This window comes from Phalacrocorax carbo, chromosome 1, assembly GCF_963921805.1.
Source record: "Phalacrocorax carbo chromosome 1, bPhaCar2.1, whole genome shotgun sequence".
Lineage (NCBI taxonomy): Eukaryota > Metazoa > Chordata > Aves > Suliformes > Phalacrocoracidae > Phalacrocorax > Phalacrocorax carbo.
The window spans coordinates 125,134,913-125,154,664 of NC_087513.1; the positions used below are offsets into that span (position 1 = coordinate 125,134,913).

At 36.9% G+C, this 19,752-nt stretch overlaps 1 protein-coding gene across 1 annotated transcript in view; it reads left to right on the top strand.

The window, feature by feature from the left end:
* Positions 1 to 19,752, top strand: part of CFAP47 (cilia and flagella associated protein 47) — a 346,829-nt gene that overhangs the window by 272,105 nt on the left and 54,972 nt on the right. The window contains 1 exon segment of the mRNA XM_064473493.1: positions 7,713 to 7,808. Within this exon segment, the coding sequence (XP_064329563.1) occupies positions 7,713 to 7,808 (96 nt within the window).

Sequence of the window (19,752 nt, forward strand, 5' to 3'; positions counted from 1 at the left end):
TTCTGCAGAAAATTTATTAACAGCTCAGGAACGAGTCATCTGATTACTTTCAAAGACTAAGAATTTCAGCAGAAGACCCACTTAGCAATGCAGGGACCTTCTCAGTGAACTAACATACAAAAAAAGAAGCATACGCTGCTCTGGATCTGGTGCAACATATGTGGACCAAAGAAACACATCTTTTATGTGGCACTAAGAATTTATTAACAGCCTAATCAAAGTACAAATGATGAGATATTATGATTATTATATTGTGATGAGAGTCCAACTACAATGATACTAGCTGTCAGGGAGCAGCAAGAACTGGCTGCTCCACAAAACAAAATGAGACAGAAGCCAAAGGTGACAGAAAGACTGGCAGAGGCCTTTCAAAGAAGGGTTGCAATCCCACAGATTCCAAACAAGAAGAATATATCAGGCCTGGTGGCAGTGACCAATTTCAGCCAAGAGTCAGTTACTGACAGCCAAGTCCACAGTGAGATGGAGAGTCTGTGATCAAGCTGGGAAATCGAGTAGGCTAGGCTTGACAAGGTGTATGGCCAGAGACAGCATACCGAGGACATAGCTTGGGCAAGGACCAACAGCAGAAACCTGAGTTTGAATGCAACTCAAGCCAGTGGGTGGAGGCCCCAGATGCTACTCACCCACAACTTAGCTGTTTTCACAGGTGTCTGATACCAGCTTATACAGCTGCACTGTATCAGAGCAGATCTTGACCACAGGCATCTACAGCCTTGTGTGTGGAGATTACAGAGAATTTCAGAGAAGGATGGTTATTGGCTGGACAGATGAATTAGCATATGTTGCTGAACTAAGGGTTCTGACCACTAATACTTTTAGACCAAATTATCGAATTAATACTAATTGCTGCTAACTGATATACACAAATCTTCTCATATCTGCCTTGTATTTCTTCACAGTAAATTATCAGAGAGAGTCATCGACATCCTAGGTTCTTCCCTGGCAAGGAAATGTTGATAAAACGCCAGTTTCTTCATTCTCAGTCTTGGATCTGCTTGGTGTTATTTTGAGATGTTTCCAAAAGGGTCTGTTGCTACACTTGCTTTCTTCTTGGTCCCCAGGTTTAGTTCCACAATGACCTCTTAATTTTGTTAGGTCTTCACCATATATTGTATGATTTCTTCAGGGTTATATCACAAAATTATACGTCACTAAGCTGAAGCTGAAAAACAAATAAGGCAACAGTTGGTGCTTCAGCTATGTATTGTTACAGCTAAAATGGCTTAAGTCCAAACAAGGTGTGATAAGTCCCTGATGCTTTGCAGTGTTGACTTAATATAAAGCCCCATGGCCTGTTACTAGCAGCAGCAATAACATATTCTGTGTACTACACCTAGATGAAGTGGAAGGAAGAAGAGGTAACAAAAAGTGAATATTAAAGTACCATGAGCATACTTAGCAAAAAAATCAGGAAGGCCAAAGCCCATCAGGTATGAAGACTAACAGGGAAAGTACAGGCTCAAAAGAAGAGGTTCTAAAAGTACATTAGTTGCATAAGGAAGCTTAGAGAAAATGCAGATAGGTCCACTGATGGATGGGGGGAAATCAACTAGTTACAGACACTGTAGAAAAGGCTGAAGCGCTCGATGCTTTTTTCTTTTTTTCTTCATTCTTTTTTTTGCCATTAGTCTTTGCAAGCAAAACTTGCTCCCAAAGCAGCATGTACTGACTTGGTTTGAAAGGGAGATGGGCAGCTCATAGGGGAGCAACAGGCTGTAGAATTCTTAGAGCAGCTGGATGCATTCAGATCCACAAGTCCGGCTGAAATTCACGGAGAGATAAAAGAGTTAGCCAATGTGATTGTGAGACTGTGGTTCTTTACGAAAATTCATGCTGATCAGGAGATGTTTCTGTTGACTGGGAAAGGCTATGTTATTTCCTTCTTTTAAAAATGATAGAAGAAAGATGGGGAGTGGGAGGTTGATCAGCCTCACGTTAGCCCCTAGTAGGATCACTGGACAAATCCTTTTGTGGTCTGTATAGCTCATGCATCCTCTTGCAGTCCATTTCCAAGCACAGGAAGGTCAAGAGGGTAATCAAGCGTAGTCAAATGGATTTGTTAAATACAAATCATGATTGACTAACGTGATTGCCTTCTATATGGAAATGAGTGATTATGCAAATGAGGGAGGAGCAGTGGATGTAGCATACCATGATTTAGTGAGACTTTTGCCACTGTTTCCTGTAGCATTCTTGTTTGGAAGCTAAGGAAGTCTAGGCATGATGAACAAGATTGCTGAGTGGGTTGAAAACTTGGCTGAGCTATTGGTCTTAAATGATAATGACCAACACCTTGACAGTCAACTGCTGGCTGGTAATGATTATAGTACCCCAGGGATTAGAACTAGGGACCATAATATTCAAGACTTTTATTAATGACATGGTTGATGACCGAGAGTGCACTGTAAATTGGGGGAAGCAGCTGACATGATGAATGCTAGAGCTTCAGTCCAAAGGTACCTTGATAAATTGTTAGTATACCTCTTTTTTGCATTGCTCTCGTTTGTCAACTCATCATCCCTAGAACAGCTGAAGACACAGTAAGCTTTTACATTGTTAGTTATGTAGTTCTCCTTCTAAAATGTTAAACCTTTGTATTTTCTCCTCTCATTCCATCTACCCTTTGTGCTTATCTTAGCTCAGACACTTATAGAAGCACTGTGAATTACTAGTGGTGCAGCCCACCCTATTTGACCAGGAAGTAACTGATTATATAATCTCTTGAAGCATAGGTGTGTATTACATGTGTGGTATGAAGGTTCCTATTGCACCTCACAGAGTGCAGCACGCTTTATTCTAGCATAAAGTGCAAGCTGGTATTCTGATTTGTGCAACGACAGGAGCAATTATGAGAAGCATACAGCCTGGCTTGTTGAGCATAAATCTAGTGCCAGATAGCACAGTTTAGTACCCTAATACTACTAAGTATTATTTGTAAAGAGGCTAATCTAATGTGCCATTCACAAAATAATGGAAAAGGACAACAAAACTTATCCACAATAATTTAATCAGAAATTATTTATAGTGCTTAAATGTTGGTACTAAAACCTGGTGAATTGTGATGTTCTGAGAAACATTAGCAGAACCTGCTTTATTTAAGTATTTTAGTGAAAACAGTAATTTTTCTAACTTTAGAGGATTAGCTTGTCTCAGGGAGATTTTCAGTAATAGAGACAGTGCAGGGGCAACTGGCTGACAGTGAAAGATTGGTGCTGGTTTTTATGCATCAGAAGTTTTCAGTCTTCATTTTTCTTTACACATCAGTAGACCTGACATGGTGATGACCTAATGTTTCTGTGATCTGTGGAATTATGAAAAGCTTTCTTTGAAAAAATAGATTTTTTACTGTGATCTTTACGGAAGTAAAACCATACTTGTCCTTTAAAAGCTGTCTTGTATTTGTTAATCAGCTTAATATGCTATGTTATTTTTCAGTTGCTGCTGGTGACCTGTAAATAATGTTTGCTTGTTTTTCATTTAACTAAAAATTAAATTTAAAAAAATTAATTTTAATTTCTAATTAAGAATCACAATAAGAGTTGAGTTATGCATTCAAGCTGCCTTTAGATGTGGTTGTGCATGATATGATTTGTTCTGTGTAGGAATATTTACTCTAAATCCTATTTCCTTCTTTCCAAAGGAAGAAAAATCAGTCTTACAAGCAAAGTCATGGATACATAAGTTCAGCTTAGTATTTCTGGCCCTTATATATCCTGGGAAATAATATCCATAATTATGTCAATACTTAGTTGAACTTTCATGTTCTCAAGATATAGTTTACCTGGAAGGGAAGCATATAGTATTTTAATAAACTAACTTTGATATTGTATATACCATAACAATGCAGATATGTTAGCCCAGTGTACAGTAAAAGCTAATTAACTTGTTTTTTTTCAACCTTAAGAATGAATTTGCTATCCCACAAGGCTAATCAGTCTGGTGAGAAAGTGTTCCTCGTATGAATACATTACTTCTAGTACACTTCCTTTCTTACCAGGAACTGAACTTTGGTAGTTCTGAACTTGCTCTTCAACAAATTTCCATTTTTTTCACCCTGTTTATTTTGCTTGTATGAGTTTGATAATGAGATGTCCAAAACTGAGCATTATTTTAAGACCATTTACAGTCCTAAGTTATGGAGAAGACTATCTCTTACCCATGCTGTGATGACCTACACTTTATTTTTATGTGTTTTTTATATGAAGAGCCAATTTTGTCCAGGGATCTCTGGTAGCAGCGCAAGAACACACCTTGGAAAGCACAAGCTAATTTGGAATGATAGTGACCTTCCATCTGAATTAGTTAAACACAAACGTTTTAGTCTGAAATAGAAAGTAGTCTTAATTTATTCCTTAAAGACTGACAACCTAGTCATTCTTTAAACTTTTTTTCCCCTGAAAAAATGTTAATCCAAGGAGTACAAATAAGCCTGGTCGGCAGGTAACTCAAATTCACAGTTTTTAAATCCATTTCTGAGAACAGCACTTAAAACTGTAGGTTTAGTAATATAAGACCCAATCTAGTACCATTTTGAAACCTCTTAGCTGATATTTTAGCATTAAAGCAAGTTACTGGAATGCCTTCCTTTATTTAATCTTGCACTGCACTTGCCATGCGCATTGCTGCTGTTATTGGAGGCCAGAGAGAGGGCAGAATGGGGAAATCGACAGCAAGCAGCAAGTCAGAAGGCAGAAGGCAATGCTTGATTGATCTTGATCTTTGCAATTTGTGTTTCAGACCATGTGCCATTTCTTAAAAGAGTTAAAAGTGGCAACAATGAAAATAGGATGTCTCAATTTATGTGAAATTATAGTTCAGGAATTAAAAAAGAAACTAATTGGGAATTGTCATATCTGGACCATTTCTGAAGCTGTCATTTGCATTTCTGAAGCTTTGTCAAACCCAAGAGCATTATTCCTCAGAAGTATTTCTTTCTGTGAATTTTGACTTATATTGCAGCACAGACAATCCTCTATTTTGGATAATTATAGAGCAAGTAAAATTACCCACCATCTGATAATTTGAGATGAAGGGATGAAATTTTGGACCTCCTAAAACTTGATGTTTTCATACTGAATTCAATAGCAATAAGTTTTCTTCCCAGGATTTAGATACATGTCCGTGGTTTAAATATGCAGCTCTTACAGAAGCATTCATAGCTACATTAAGGATATTCATGGGAGTAATGTTTATTTGACAGCAGGTAATTTTCCCCAATATGAGCCAATAATCAGAGCTACAGAGTATGCAAACTCTTGTTACAGATGGTTTAGAGGCTATTTGTACTAGTTCAGCTGTTTCAAGTTGAATGCTACTGCTCTTCTGTAAATACCACTATATAATATTTCTACTAAGAATTTTGGAAGCAACTAAACTCATATAAATAATTGATACTTCTGAGATCTCCAGCGTAAACCGGACCCCACAGAGCTCACCTGAATAAGAATTGCCCCTAAGTGCTAGTGGTTTGTTAATGCCTATAACGCTTTATTTTGGTTGACATGGATAATTTAATTTCATGTTTTTAATGGGCCAATTCTATTTTGAAGTTTCAAGAAAAAATTGCAACTATTTTCAGGGGATATTCACTTCAAAGTTTGAAAGGACATGATCCAAGAAAATATTAAAGCTACAGTGGTAATTAGGAATCGGATAAGGGAGGTAAATTGATTCCTCCCTGGAATCCAGCGTTATCTGTGTTATCAAAACTGATACCTGCAGCAGTGCATAAGATTGCTTTTGGTAAGAGTGTATGCACATTCATTTTAAAATAGCTGTCTCATAGTGTTGATTATTAAAACGTATTTCCAAGGTAAGGCTGCATACACAATGGCTTGGCCATATCTTTTTCCACACAAAGATTTCCAACCTAGGATTGCCACTTTTTAAGTGTGCATTGCAAAACGTTTTCAAACTACTTTCTCTGACTTTATTATGTAACTGAACTAAATACTCAAAGGCAAGTCTGCTACTAACAGTTATGTTTCTTTTAGGGAACATACATTGGACAAAAGTATTATTGCATATGTTTAAGTCAGTGTTAGAACGAAGTAATACAAACGTGAAGAAATCGGTTATTTTCAAATCAGTTTTGGATGTGGATAGTCAGTTTGGAATAGAAGTGCTAACATCACTTTGTGCTGATTTTGGCATAATTCAGACTGTGATGTTAGTTACCAATTAAAAAAATAATGTGAAGTATATAAGTGCACTTCTGAACTGATAAATGGATTTTTGAAACATCTTGAAGCTTAACTTAGTGCTTTTCATTTTATACAGTGAAATTATTTTTCAGAGGAGAAAAAAAAAAGTTTCCAGAGATTAGTTGGATAGTTCTGTGGAAATTAATCTTTCACTGAATATGTAGGTGAATATAAAGAAAATAAAATAGCAGATATTTTAAACTTTGGCAAACTCTTCCAGTAAGGGAAATTTACATTATTCAGCTTGTTTGCTTCATAGTAAAAAAAAATAGAAAATAATTCCTTCAGAATAATTAGCATTATGGGGAAAGCTTTCACAATAACCTCCTTTCTGCCATTGCAGTATCTCAAGTCAAAAAGATGGCAATATAGTTGCTTTATTGATATATTGAAATGGGTGTGTAGGCTTTTCTTTTGCACCCATCTTTTAATATTTGGAAAGGGCCCTTCAATTCTTTGTTTCCCTATATATTGCATATTTAATTTTCAACCTCTAAGCTGGTTTCTAAAACCTGAAACTTTGTTCTTGAGGTGGAATAATTTTGAGGCTGTTTCTCTTCTCACAAGAAGCAAGAAATTTGATGTTTCCGTAAGAGATTTTCTTTGCCTTCCTGAACATCTTCACTCACTGTTCTGTTCCCTAAAGCTTTTTTAACTGTGTTCCGTAACCCCAAATGACAGTCTTCCCCTGGCTGTTTGATGCATTGCTGTGTATCGTATCTTCCTGTCGGCAGTTCATCATTCAGTGCTACTACCCTTTAATATGACATATTATTTGGATATAGTCTATCTATTGGGCTCAGATTCTTGGAGTTAACTGCTAGATATATTTCCTACAAGGTATTTCCTGCAAGCGTCAATTCTTTTAGCAAGACACATTTGCTTGAATAGCTCCAAAATCCATTTATAAAATTAGACTTCAAACCAGTTTTTCCTATCTCATTTTAGATTTATCCACAACATTGACAGTAATCAGTGAAAACAATCAAAATAATGTCTAAATCCTCTGTCTCTATGAAGTAATCTGTTCGATGATCCGGTAACTCGTCATCAAGAAAGCCATTCTTGCCTGCAACTGCTGCAGTACTGCTGGTCCCAAACCTGTTTCTCTCAAGGTTTCTCTTACGTGTTTCTTATCACTGTGGGCTTTCTTGGCCGTTTCATTTTTTTAATGTAGAAAACTTTTGTAATCCCTAGATGTTATTTAACTGAAAACATTTTAAACTTTGGATTTTCTTGATGGTGTGTTATTTTCTTTTAATTCTATTTAAGAATATCTCCATATTTTATCTATACTTTTCTTCATCACAGTGAGGAAAATACTGAGACAACCTTTAAGCAAAGTGGGGAAGAAATGGCCCATGTACTCCCATTTAAGAATGTATTTTTCAAAACCTCTGTCTATGAAGCTGTTTTATTAGGGAAATTGTTCAATCAATTTTGACTTCTAAATGAGTTCCCCTTAATGATTTTTTTTTTTTTTTTTAGATAAGGAGGTGTCCAGTTGTCATTTCAGTGCATCTGTCCTATCTAAGTCCACCACTAAGGAATCTGTTTTCCATCTTCTGCTTAAACAACCACGAGGTATGTAATTTATTGAGTTCTACTTTGAATTTTTTAAAAGGTGGGATCTTTTATGGTCCCTGAAATCTAGAGTGTGTATAAAATTTGGTGTTTTGATGACTGCAACTCATCAGTTGATGTGCTGAACCTGGCTCCTTGTGAAAACAACAATTAGCCGCATGGCAATGAATGTTGTTTACTTAAAATAAATAAGTAAGTAATAATCAGAGGTGCATCCAGTAAAGTTCCGCCAAAGTGCATATTGTTCATTTTTTGACAGTTATTTTTTCCTAGGCCCTGCAATGATTTTCTTGGACTTTTGAAATACGATTTCTTTTATGAATAATATGTTACCATGAAAGCACAAACGTCATGTGTGATATCAAAGTGATGTTTATATGTAAAAGAAACAAGAAGGTTGCAACTTGACTTCATAATGGTTGTTGCAAGTATGATATAAAAAGGCTGAATGTCCCCATATAGTAATGCGGTCTTGATGTATTCCTAGGAAAGGCTTTGAATTAAGAGTTTAAATTAAAAAAAAAATACATCACATAAAGATGTTTGTCAAATACTGGGTAGAAAAGCATCACTTGTTAAAATTCTTAAATTTAAATTGAAAGCTTCTTAGAAGTTTCATTTAATGAGAAATTGTATGTTTTTGTAATAGATGCAAATAAATACACTTGAAAAGTAACCTTTTAAATATATTTAACTATTATCAATACTTATTTATCGCTTTATCCTGCAACAAGTCACAGTTTCCTAAAATCTGAAGTGGCAGAAAGGAAAAACATGTAATCGCTAAGAATTTTCTTTTTTAAAAAAAATGTTCATAGTTTGAAGGAAGTAGGAAGGGGTAAGAAATTCCAAAAATAAATGAGTTAAGCATTTATAACTGCTTTTGCTTTATACTGAATTAACAGAAAACAAAATGAGAAATAGATTACACAATTATTTGTTATATTTGTTTCTAGATATGCTTTAGATTTGCTGGTTCTTTCAACTGTTTTTTTTTTTCCCTAAGATAGTTTTTCTGTTCCAAATTACTATTTTCTGTGTTTTCCTATGTTGTTTCTGGTAATTTCAAATGTGACAATAAAAACTAGAAACTAGAAACCTGAACTATCTGGAAAGAATTAAACTATTTGGTTTTATTTTTTGAATTAGATTTTAGATGACGTTGCTTGGTCACATATGATGTGAGATAGGATAGAAAAGGAGTAAATTGCCCTTTGTGTTGTAATTTTACCATTATTTATTTGAATTGCATATGATAGCAATTGATTTGTTCAATTTATCTAGTGTTATGGTAAAGCCTGGATTACCACAGAATTAACATATTGTAATCATTACAAGTTTATTCACTGCTGAAGTAGAGGAGATAGGTAGATTTCTGTATTTACACAGAATATGTAAATAATTTTCCTAATATTTATTTTGATAGATTACTTTTCAGATATGTTTTATCATTTCAAACAACACAGATAAATTATTCATATCTTAAATTATTTACCAAAGAAAATAATTTTCCTTGGTAGTATCCCACACAAATGTATGTACAAGCATCCATTTAATCCCAGAATCACAGAATCCCAGGTTGGAAGGGACCTCAGGGATCGTCTAGTCCAACCTTTCTAGGAAGAGCACAGTCTAGACAAGATGGCCCAGCACCCTGTCCGGATGACTCTTGAAGGTGTCCGACGTGGCCGAGTCAACAGCTTCCCTGGCGAGATTATGCCAAAGGTTGACTGGCCTCAGTGTGAAAAAGTTTCCCTCTCGTGTCCAATCGGAATCTCCCCAAGAGCAACTTGTGTCCATTCCCCCTTGTCCTCTCCTTGTGACTCCGTGTAAAAAGGGAGTCTCTGTCTTCTTTGTAGCTGCCCCTTAAGTACTGACACATGGGGATGAGATCCCTTCTGAGCCTCCTTTTCTCAAGGCTGAACAAACCCAGCTCTCCCAGCCTGTCCTCGTATGGCAGCTGCCCAGTCCTTTGGTCATCTTGGTGGCCCTTCTCTGGACCCCTTCCAGCCTGTCCACATCCTTTTTGTATAGCGGGGACTAGAACTGTACACAGTACTCCAGTTGCGGCCTGACAAGCGCTGAGTAGAGAGGGATAATGACTTCTTTGTCTCTGCTGGTGATGCACTTTCTGATGCAATGTTAATGTTAATATAAATATCAGAATAAGCCATACCATTTTTCTTGAAGAAATGGTATCTATCTCAAATTTAAATATATTTTATTTATTTATATATATTTATTTGTATATTTATATATATTAAAATATATTTGTTTATTTATATATTTAGTTTATTATTATGAGATAGAAAAATGAAATAAGGGTGACTTCTTTTCCGTTTAATTAGAAAATGCACCATATACTGTGATATTCCTCAAGATGTACTTTTCTTAGTATTTTTCTGGAATGTCTTCAGGCTGTATTTTGTATATATTTATAGGCCTGTTATATGCACTGTTTTTACCTTTGAATTTTACTTACTTTACAAGTTATATGGTGTGGACAAATTTTAATGTGTTTTTGCAAATCCAGGCAACTGTTTTAGTGAAATAACTTTAAGTTAATGAAGTGACAGGCATTAGAAAGTCTCTGTTACTGTTTTTTTTTAAAAAACAATCCCTTGGATTGAAGGAATAGAACAGTACATTCCTTTGACTATATAAGGAAATGATTTGTTTACTTCAGCATGCTCTCCTGATGTTGCAAATTGAGATACAGGGAAAAAAGATATTCAGGATGCAAGCAAAAGAAGGGAATACATCAGAAGCCCATTGTTTGCATACTGTCATGCAAATCCACATAAGACTTCCCATTGGATTTATCATGGAAAACAGATTTTCAGGCTGTAATTGCCTTGCAGATTTAAGCTAGGCCATGCAGTAGGCTTCTTCAGAATCTCCTGATTTGTTACTGAACATCCAGGTTACAGCACTTTGGAGCATTCAGACTATGCAGATCAGCCTAAGGGGAGGTTGTTATTTCACATTATCTGAGCCTATTTCTCTATTTAAAAATATCTGCTGTGCTTTAGAACTTGATAAGAAATTATCTCCTTCAATTTCAATAGAGATAGAAAATGAAAAGATGATTAATTCTGACTTAGAATAGCATATTGCTGCTAGTCTATTTGATAACAGCTGTGGATGGACAAGATAGAGCCAGAATGTATCCTGGAATAAGAAAGAACTACTTACTTCCTCCCCTCCCCCTTTCCTGCTTCTTGCTTCTAGTTTTCCCCTGTTTAGGTAGTAAATGCAACATAAACTCCAGAGGCAGAGATTTGTTTCATCCTATAAATTAATCAGGAAATCTATCTCTAGCTCTAAATTGAATATAAAAAATTATCTGCACTACTCTTTTGTTTCCAGCTGCAAATGCACAGTGGGAAAATGGCCAACAGTATCAAACACTTGTTTCTTGAGGAGCAGAACTAAAGAAGCTTGATTTTTTACATTTTGTCTTATATTCATTTTTCCTGCCCTCCTCTGCTCATGGAATAATCACAGCATGTCTCTGTCTCCCATGAATTAATTTGTACAAGACTTTTCCATGTCCATGCTCTACCCTAAATATACACTAAAAACTAAATTTCCCCCCTTCCCTAAACTAGCTGGCAATTTCCTGACTGAGAACTACAGCTGTTGAGTCTGCTAAGGCATTTCTTCATTGAAGTTTCTAATTTGATTTCCTTTGTCTATCCAGCTGTTGAATTTCACAAAGCATTGAAAGAGTGTTGGAGTTCTATGTCTAACTTCACTGAAAGTAGGCAGAAGACTAATAAAGTAACAAACAAAAAACTACTCACCCTACTGTTATTGATATTAATAATGAAATGTATGGAAAGATGGAACAATTACATAGATCTTTTTCCTAAGAAGAAGCTGAAAACAATTGTGGTGTTCTTGAAAACATTACCTTAACATATTGTATTTTTAAATTGGAAGGTATGTGTAGGAAATAAAGTGAACATTTTGTGTAAAGAACTTTTGGAGATGATAAAATTTGATGTTTTTCTCAAGGTGGTCTGAGGGGTTGAGGGGAAGACGAGCTACCTGGTTTGAAATTTAATTTTTTCTGTTTGTTTTAATGACTATATTCTGTCCTGGAGAGAAGAGACAGTTTAAAGTTATCTTATTAGTAACCGTCTGTGGCACAGATGTTACTTTAAAGCATAAATGCTGGAAAGCAGTATTGAAACTGAGCTTTCAACCTTGAAGTTTTATGCCTTAAGAGTGTTTGATAATTACAGTGTTTAATAATGTTCATTTTTTTCCTACACAGAGTTTTTCTAGAGCCTTTTGTAAAATGTTTCCATTGACTTTTTTTTTTCATTTTTTTTTTCCTTTGCTAAATGAATAATTGGTCACAAATATAAGGCAAAGGCTAAGTAAAAGTCCCTATATAGTAAGCATTCAGTAGCTAAACAACAGTTTTACCCACAGTAGTAACACAATTCTTCTCAGTATAGTGGCTCATGCTTTAAAGTCAGTGAACCCTTAAGATTTTCTTAATCAGGATTTGATTTAACTTGTCTGCAGGAGGATTGTGTACTTCAGCTTCATTTTAAAAGTTTTATTTCCCAAGTGTTAAGCTTTTTAGATATCTATTTCTGTATGATGATCTCTGCTCTGACCCTTTTTTTTCTTATCTGAAATAACACCAAATGTTCTTAGAAGTCCAGGCTCCAGTGCCAGTGTGAGGAGTAACTGGGCACAGGTATTTAGAAAACAACTGTACAACTTTATGGCAAACCCTTGGTACTCTGCATGACACAGACCCTCGTATGTTACACAGGAGTGTCTCTTTTTTATCTTGTATTTGTGTAAAACCCAATTGCACAGGTCAACTTATACAAAATCAATTATCCTGCCAAACAATTAACCTTGCTTCTACACATTTTCAAGAGCTCTATGAATTCTTTTGTCTACCTTCTCTACCCGTAGTTCTATTTTACAACCCTTCAATAAATACATACTCCTGTTGGTTTCCAAAAACGTTCTTACGCTGCAGCCTCAGTTAGAATTGCATGAAATCTTAATCTGAATTGCAGACAGCAAGGAATAGAAAGGAAAGTACGATAGTTTTTTCTTTTTTAGTTTAGTCACTAAGTCCTCAGGACTACTTGTTTGAATTAATTAGGAAAGCTGTCAGAGTGTGCTTTTATTTTCTACTTCTTGGTGGAGTCAGTGTTGGCTGGGCTTTAGTTTAGCAGTATACATGATATCTAGATCCAAAGTTGTTGCCAGTAGCAGAAAAAAGTCTTGCTGAATAAGGAGGTTTAACATCTAAGCGGGTGTGTGTTGCAATAAGGCTTGGTATGCTTAAAACCAACGTGAACCTTTGACTGTCAGAGGTAAGAATCCAGCCAGCTGACTTTGGGAGCACAAAGGATTCTCTTTCCCCTTCTGCTGGAGCCAAATTTGAGCCACGAGCTTCTCCTGCCTGCCCAGCAGCCAGGTTGAGCAGCTACTCTTGCGGGCAGACCAGCAGACGTGCTCACACACACACACAAAGTACAAACATTGCCAACCACTCAGATCAACCCAGATGGCAGCACCTTTACCAGCACACCCATAAAACCAGTCAGCACTTCCGTAAATATGAACAGCATGGGCAGCCTGGTGCAGTTGCTGGTGTTTGGCTGATTAGGATTGAACTAATCGAACTGCGCCGGAGGTACGGACCCCACCCCCCCCGACCCCCAGTCTACTGATGCACTAAAAGCCACCCACCCTCTCAGATATTTTGAATATTAGCATGGACATTTAAGTTCCTCCAGTATTTGTGTCTGACTCTGGGGATCCTTATCCATAGAATCATAGAATCGTTAAGGTTGGAAAAGACCCTTAAGGTCATCGAGTCCTACCGCTAACCTATCACTGCCAGTCACTGTCTCAGACCTTGAGTGTTTCTGGATGCTGGTCTGCTCCTACTTGCTGGTTAGTCCAGCTCAAAGTTCACTAGCAGAACATACACGTATGTTCACTCACTCAGCTCACAAATGCATGTCTGCAGGTCTCTTGAATAGTAGCAGAGATTTAAGTCTGTCCTGTATGTGTGCTCACTCTGTAGGCCCTTTACCTAGTCACTGGTGCTGACCATGGGTCTTTACAGATGATGGTCTCCTGCTACTTGCTGGCTAGTCTAACCTGATATTAGGTGGCAGCTGACACCCAACCACCCACTCAAAACACTGTCCTCTGCAATGACTGGTCTTAGACTGAGTCTCTCCAGTAGCTGGCACTCAGGCCGCATCCTACTTGCTGGCTAGACCAGTTTGAACTTTGCTAGTGGCTGACTCAGAGGCTCAGGATAGGGAGTGTACTTACACAGAAGATAAACATACGATTTAATAAGAGTCTAGGATAGTGATCAAGCCTGAGGTGTTGTCAGACAGCTTTACTGGCCAGCACCTGCTTCCATGACTGGCATCTTTTATCCTCTTTTATTCTATGCTTGTTCTTTGCTCATCCACTTTGATCTTTCTCTTTTTCCTTCCTGTGTTCTCTCCCATAAACATCCCATAATAAGTTTTGTGCACATTTAAATAATATGTTTGATTCTGTGGTAAGGTACGTGATTAACTGAAATAATAGCTGCTAACAATTGCATTCAGAAGTCAAATTATTCATGATAGAGAAAGATGCATTTGGTTTGTTCAGTTCTGACTGATGGATGAAGTTCTTGATTCAGTAGCATATTTGCCTATGTTTAATTTCAGGTAGGTAAGGCAATCCCTAAATAGCAAAGAAATTAAATTTAAACATCTGCTTCAGTTGCACTGAAGTTACAGGAAATGTAAATGTGTATGTTAGGCATGTATTCTAAATGCTGTGGTGTGAATTGAGGTGGGATTATTTGTGTGTTTAATTATTTTGATAAATACTTTAGTATGCCAATATCTATATGTTCACCTCAAAATTACATATTTCTCCTTGTTCATGAGATATAGCCTGGATCAATAATACTATAGCTCCAGCTCTTGACAAATATGGTCTTTAAAACTGTTCTCTGTAGGGGAGGAATAATTTAATTAAAATGAACATCATATCCTTAATACACTGCTGCTTTAATTCTCTTCCCTTGGTATTTTTGTCATACTAAGATTAACAAATTATTCAAAATATTTTTTTTGTGGGGAAGATAATAAATTATTCACATTCTTGTTAAAAATTGATATATTTCAGTTACAAGAGGGAATTGGATTCCCTGATTTACTTTTCTGCCACAAAGCTTGAATGATTAGGGAGGGCCTATTTTGGTTTGATAAAGCCACTGGGATTGTGCCTGCCTGAGTGTATCTGCAAAAAGAATGCAAAACACTGGTACCTCTTTCCTCTTCATAGAAGTTTCAGTAAAAACCGATTTATCTTTTTGTTCTACCTTTTATGATTCATGTAGGACCTTATTTTCAGCTTTCACAATATTTATGCTGAAACCTTTCCTGTTTACATGAAGATTAGGTTGATACCTTCAGTCATCAACATTAGTAACAAACTTGCATCTTACAATAATATTTAGGTTTCAGCAATATTTATTTCTTGAAATGCATCACTGATACCAAGCTGAAAAAACCCACTCAAACCCCAGACCAACCCAGGAAAAAAAAGAATGTGGGCACTACTACTGTGTTTGTCATGTTTGAAAGAGGAGGACATGCTTTAACTCTCTCTCAGTCTTTGCCTCTATTTTAACGTGATGCTTATCCTGCTCATAAATTATCGTATATAAGCCAGCAGAGGGGATTTTGATATTAAGTATAAGATGTAATTTGGGTATTCTTAGGAAAATGCAGAGCAAAGATTTATGTTACGGTTAGATGAAAAGTGTTTGAGTCATGACCTTTACTATTACAAGGAGTAATATCTCACAACCATTGAAGCATGCAATACAAATTTCTTCACTGGAAATCGGAGTTTATGTTAACAACATACATAAGATGCTTTAGTACATACATAGTCTTTTGGTCGAGTATCATCTTCTGCTGAGAGGAGGGAAATGGAACCTTTTCTTTGCATGGTAATATCTTTTGAGATGGCAACAGGTTTAAAGGCTCATGAAAGCAAAGTTGGAAGAGTGTTTGTCTTTTTGGGACTCTTCTTGCTAGGACATTAGTTTTACCCTGAAGTGGTTTATGCTCAAGGATTTGACACTTCTGATATTACTGTTAGTATGCTGTTTTAGGTAAAATCAGTATTTGCAAAAATAGTTATAACCTTTAAAATTGTAAGTAGGTAATGAAAGCTCATGGATACATAAGTACTCACCCTCACATATTGTTAAGGTACTTGATAATTTTGTTTTCACAAATCTCCACTTTCTTGAGGGAAGGTATTTAACATTGTATTAATTTTAGCCCAGAGAAACAGAAGTATACGTGTACTAAAGCTTTCCCTTACTAGAGACTTGAAAGGTAAGAAGATCCTTTTTTCTCATAATTGTTTGGTGAAGCATTTGGAAAATAATTTTACTACAAATGTCTAAAGGAAGGCTTAGAACACAAACTATTCCATGCAACTGTCAAGAAGTCCATGAAACTTCCTGATGTGGCTCAGTTTCTTTTATCTGTAAATTGGAACTGTTAACTTCCTCTCTAAGGTGTGAAATTCAGTCTACCTAATATATGAGAGTTTTTTGTAATAGCTGAACTTCTTAAACGTAAATCATGTTTTGTGATTGCCTTGTTTGCCTGCTTGTGTTATAAGAATGTTAATGTTAGATATCTTTGTTTTGTATGTTGAAGTGAAAACTATAGCATTGCAACAACTTTTAATGTTGAATTGTCTGAATTTTATCTGATTGCCTCACAAGCACTGGAAATACCTTATAAATTAAATCTTTTTCTCCTTCATCATAGATGTTAAGATAAAACAAAGGTTAAAAGCCCACTAAAAATTGATACCTATACATTGCAGGTAGTACTGCCTTTTTCACAATGAATAAAAGTAACTTAAAATATTCCCTGAGGTTTGCTGCCTGCCATTTTTATTACCTCTGCTACATACAGCCAGCAGAAACCACAAGCTGTATGCAGTCCTGTTAGAGGCTGTTACAGTTCCTTTCTTCTAGCCATTGTATACAATTTTTTCTTTTCTATTAAATAGGAAAATAAGAAGTTGATTGTAGAAAAGAACTGTTATTCAGACCTGTATGAATAACACATTAAGTTTTCTACGTGCACAAACAAGCAATTCATTTTTATCACACACCATAGCTCAAGACCTCAATACACAATATAATAGCATGTCAGTAGCTGTTGAGGAAATTTTGGATGATCCTTATCCTTCCAGCTTGCTTTAAATCTCTTCAAGTGTAAAATCACCAACTGTATCCTATTAGTCTTTTCTTCTTATTGATTTGTCCCTTTTCCAAATCAAGAATGAATTTTTATGTTATTTTTGTTTCTTGGATCCATAGATTTACCTAATTCTCCCAACTCTGTGGAAATGCATTTTTCCCTACTTTTTTGGTACCTCTGCCTTTACTTATTCAGTCCCTCCATTTGGTATACAATGTTAGTTAGCTTGTGTTGCCTTCTATGGGTGTTGTTCATCTTTGCAATACAAGCATGTTTAAATGATTCAAGATGAGAGTGAGAGACTCAGTGATCCCAAATTATTTAGCTGACTGAAGAGAATTTTAGTGGTGATTCATTTGTTCTACCTCACTAAAAAACAGAATGTTTGTAATGGAGAGTGTTCACTCTCACAGGAAAAACTAGGGACTGAAACCAAGTCAATGTTATTCAGTAGCCAAATACAAAATGAAACACATTTTAAACAATGAGCTTAATCAACTCTCAGAACAATCCTCAAAGAAATGTGGAGGATTCACCATCACTGGCAAATTTTAAATCAAGCAGGCATGTTTCTTCTAATTAAATTCTCCTCTTCAAGAAGAGTTACTGAGACTGAACCTTGATTTTTCAAATGAGTTCTGAGAAATCCTGTGTATTTAGGTCAAGTTCGGTGACCATAATGACTGAAATGTTTAGCAGTGAAGAAATGAAAAAAATCTCTGGACAGTTCTGTGGGAGTAAACATTCTTTAAACATGATTGTATTGGTTCAATCAAAATTGGCAAAATATACTTCGAAATTTCTGAATTAACATTTTCAGAATTTCCATTATATTATTTTGCTTATTCTTTTACTACTTCAGGATTAAAAAAGGGCCAAGAAATCAAGCACTGTTGATAGATATGGACTGTACAAGTTTTCTTTTCTTTATACATAACCATTGCAGTCTGTTGCCTCTAAGGAATCACCATTTTCTTTTAATTTTTGTGGTCATTTTTGGGGTCATTAGCCTTTATGCAAAAGGAAGGTATCTAATAATGAAATTAAATTTGGAGATCCCCACAGTAGGGATCTGCTATTGACCTCCTAACCACGATGCCGATGCCGACGAAGCTATATATGGGGCACTAAAACAAGCTTCTGGCCAAAGGAACCTGGTCCTGATGGGTGACTTCAACTACTCAGACATCTACTGGAAGAACAATACAGCAGCTCACATGTCATCCACCAAGTTCCTGGAATGTATCAAGGACTGTTTCCTGATACAAGTGTTAGATATGCCAACCAGGAAGGAGGTGCTGCTGGACTTGCTATTCACAAACAGAGAAAGCCTGCTTTGTAATATCTCGGTTGGTGGTAGCCTTGGCTGCATTGACCACAATATTGTGGAGTTCAGGATCCCGCTGAGGGTGCTGAAGGTCAGCTCTAAGACAAGGGTTTGGGATTTTAGAAGAGCAAACTTCAGTTCACTCAGGGCTCATTTGGGAGGGATTCCGTGGGATGCTTCGATGGAAGACAAAGGAGATAGTGAGTGCTGGGAGTTCTTCAAGAACTCTCTATTGAAAGCACAAAGCCAATTTATCCCCTACAAAGGAAAGGGAAGTAAGTGGAGCAAGAGGACCCCATGGCTCAACCATGACCTCCTGGGTCTACTCAAATCCAAAAGGGAAGTGGAGGATTATCCGTCGAGAGCTACAAGGGCGTTGCCAGAGTGTGCAGTTAGAAAAGCAAAAGCCCAACTCGAATTGAAACTGGCTGCAGATGTCAAAAATAACAAGAAAGGTTTATTCAGGTATGTCAACCATATGGAGAAAAAGAAGGAAAACATAGGCCCACTGTTAAACAGAAAAGAAGAGTCAATCACCAATGATGCTGAAAAGGCAGAGGTTCTCAACACCTTCCTCACCTCTTTACCAACAGTCTTTACCAGCACTGTAGGGTCCCAGGCTTTGGGAACGAAATTGCCAGTTGATCCCAACACCAACCCACCATCGGTGAAGAAAGAGTTAGTACATGAATTACTACAGGAGCTCAACCCCTACAAATCAATGGGCCCTGACGCCATCCACACCGAGGGTGTTGAGAGCTGGCTGACATCATTGCAAGGCCGCTTTCATAATCTTCGAGAAATTGTGGAGAACGGGGGATGTCCCAGAGGACTGGAGGAAGGGAAATGTTACCCCTATCTACAAGAAAGACTCGAGGGAGGATCTGGGTTATTATAGGCCCATCAGCCTTACTTCAATCTCTGTGAAAGGTATGGAACGAATCCTCCTGAGGTCCATCAAAAGTCAAATGAAGGATGTGATTGGGAAAAGCCAACATGGCTTCACTAAAGGCAGATCGTGCTTGACAAACCTGGTGGCCTTCTATGACAAAGTGACTTGCCTGGTTGACATGGGGTGGGCAGTGGACATTGTCTACCCAGACTTCTCCAAGGCCTTTGATATGGTCCCCCACAGTCTCCTTCTGGAGAAATTAATGCGTTATGGCCTAGACAAGTGGTCTGTGCAGTGGGTGGGGAACTGGCTGACAGGCCGCACCCAAAGGGTGGTGGTAAATAGCTCCTTTTCCAAGTGGCAACCTGTCACAAGTGGAGTCCCCCAGGGATTGGTATTGGGCCCAATGTTATTCAATATCTTTAT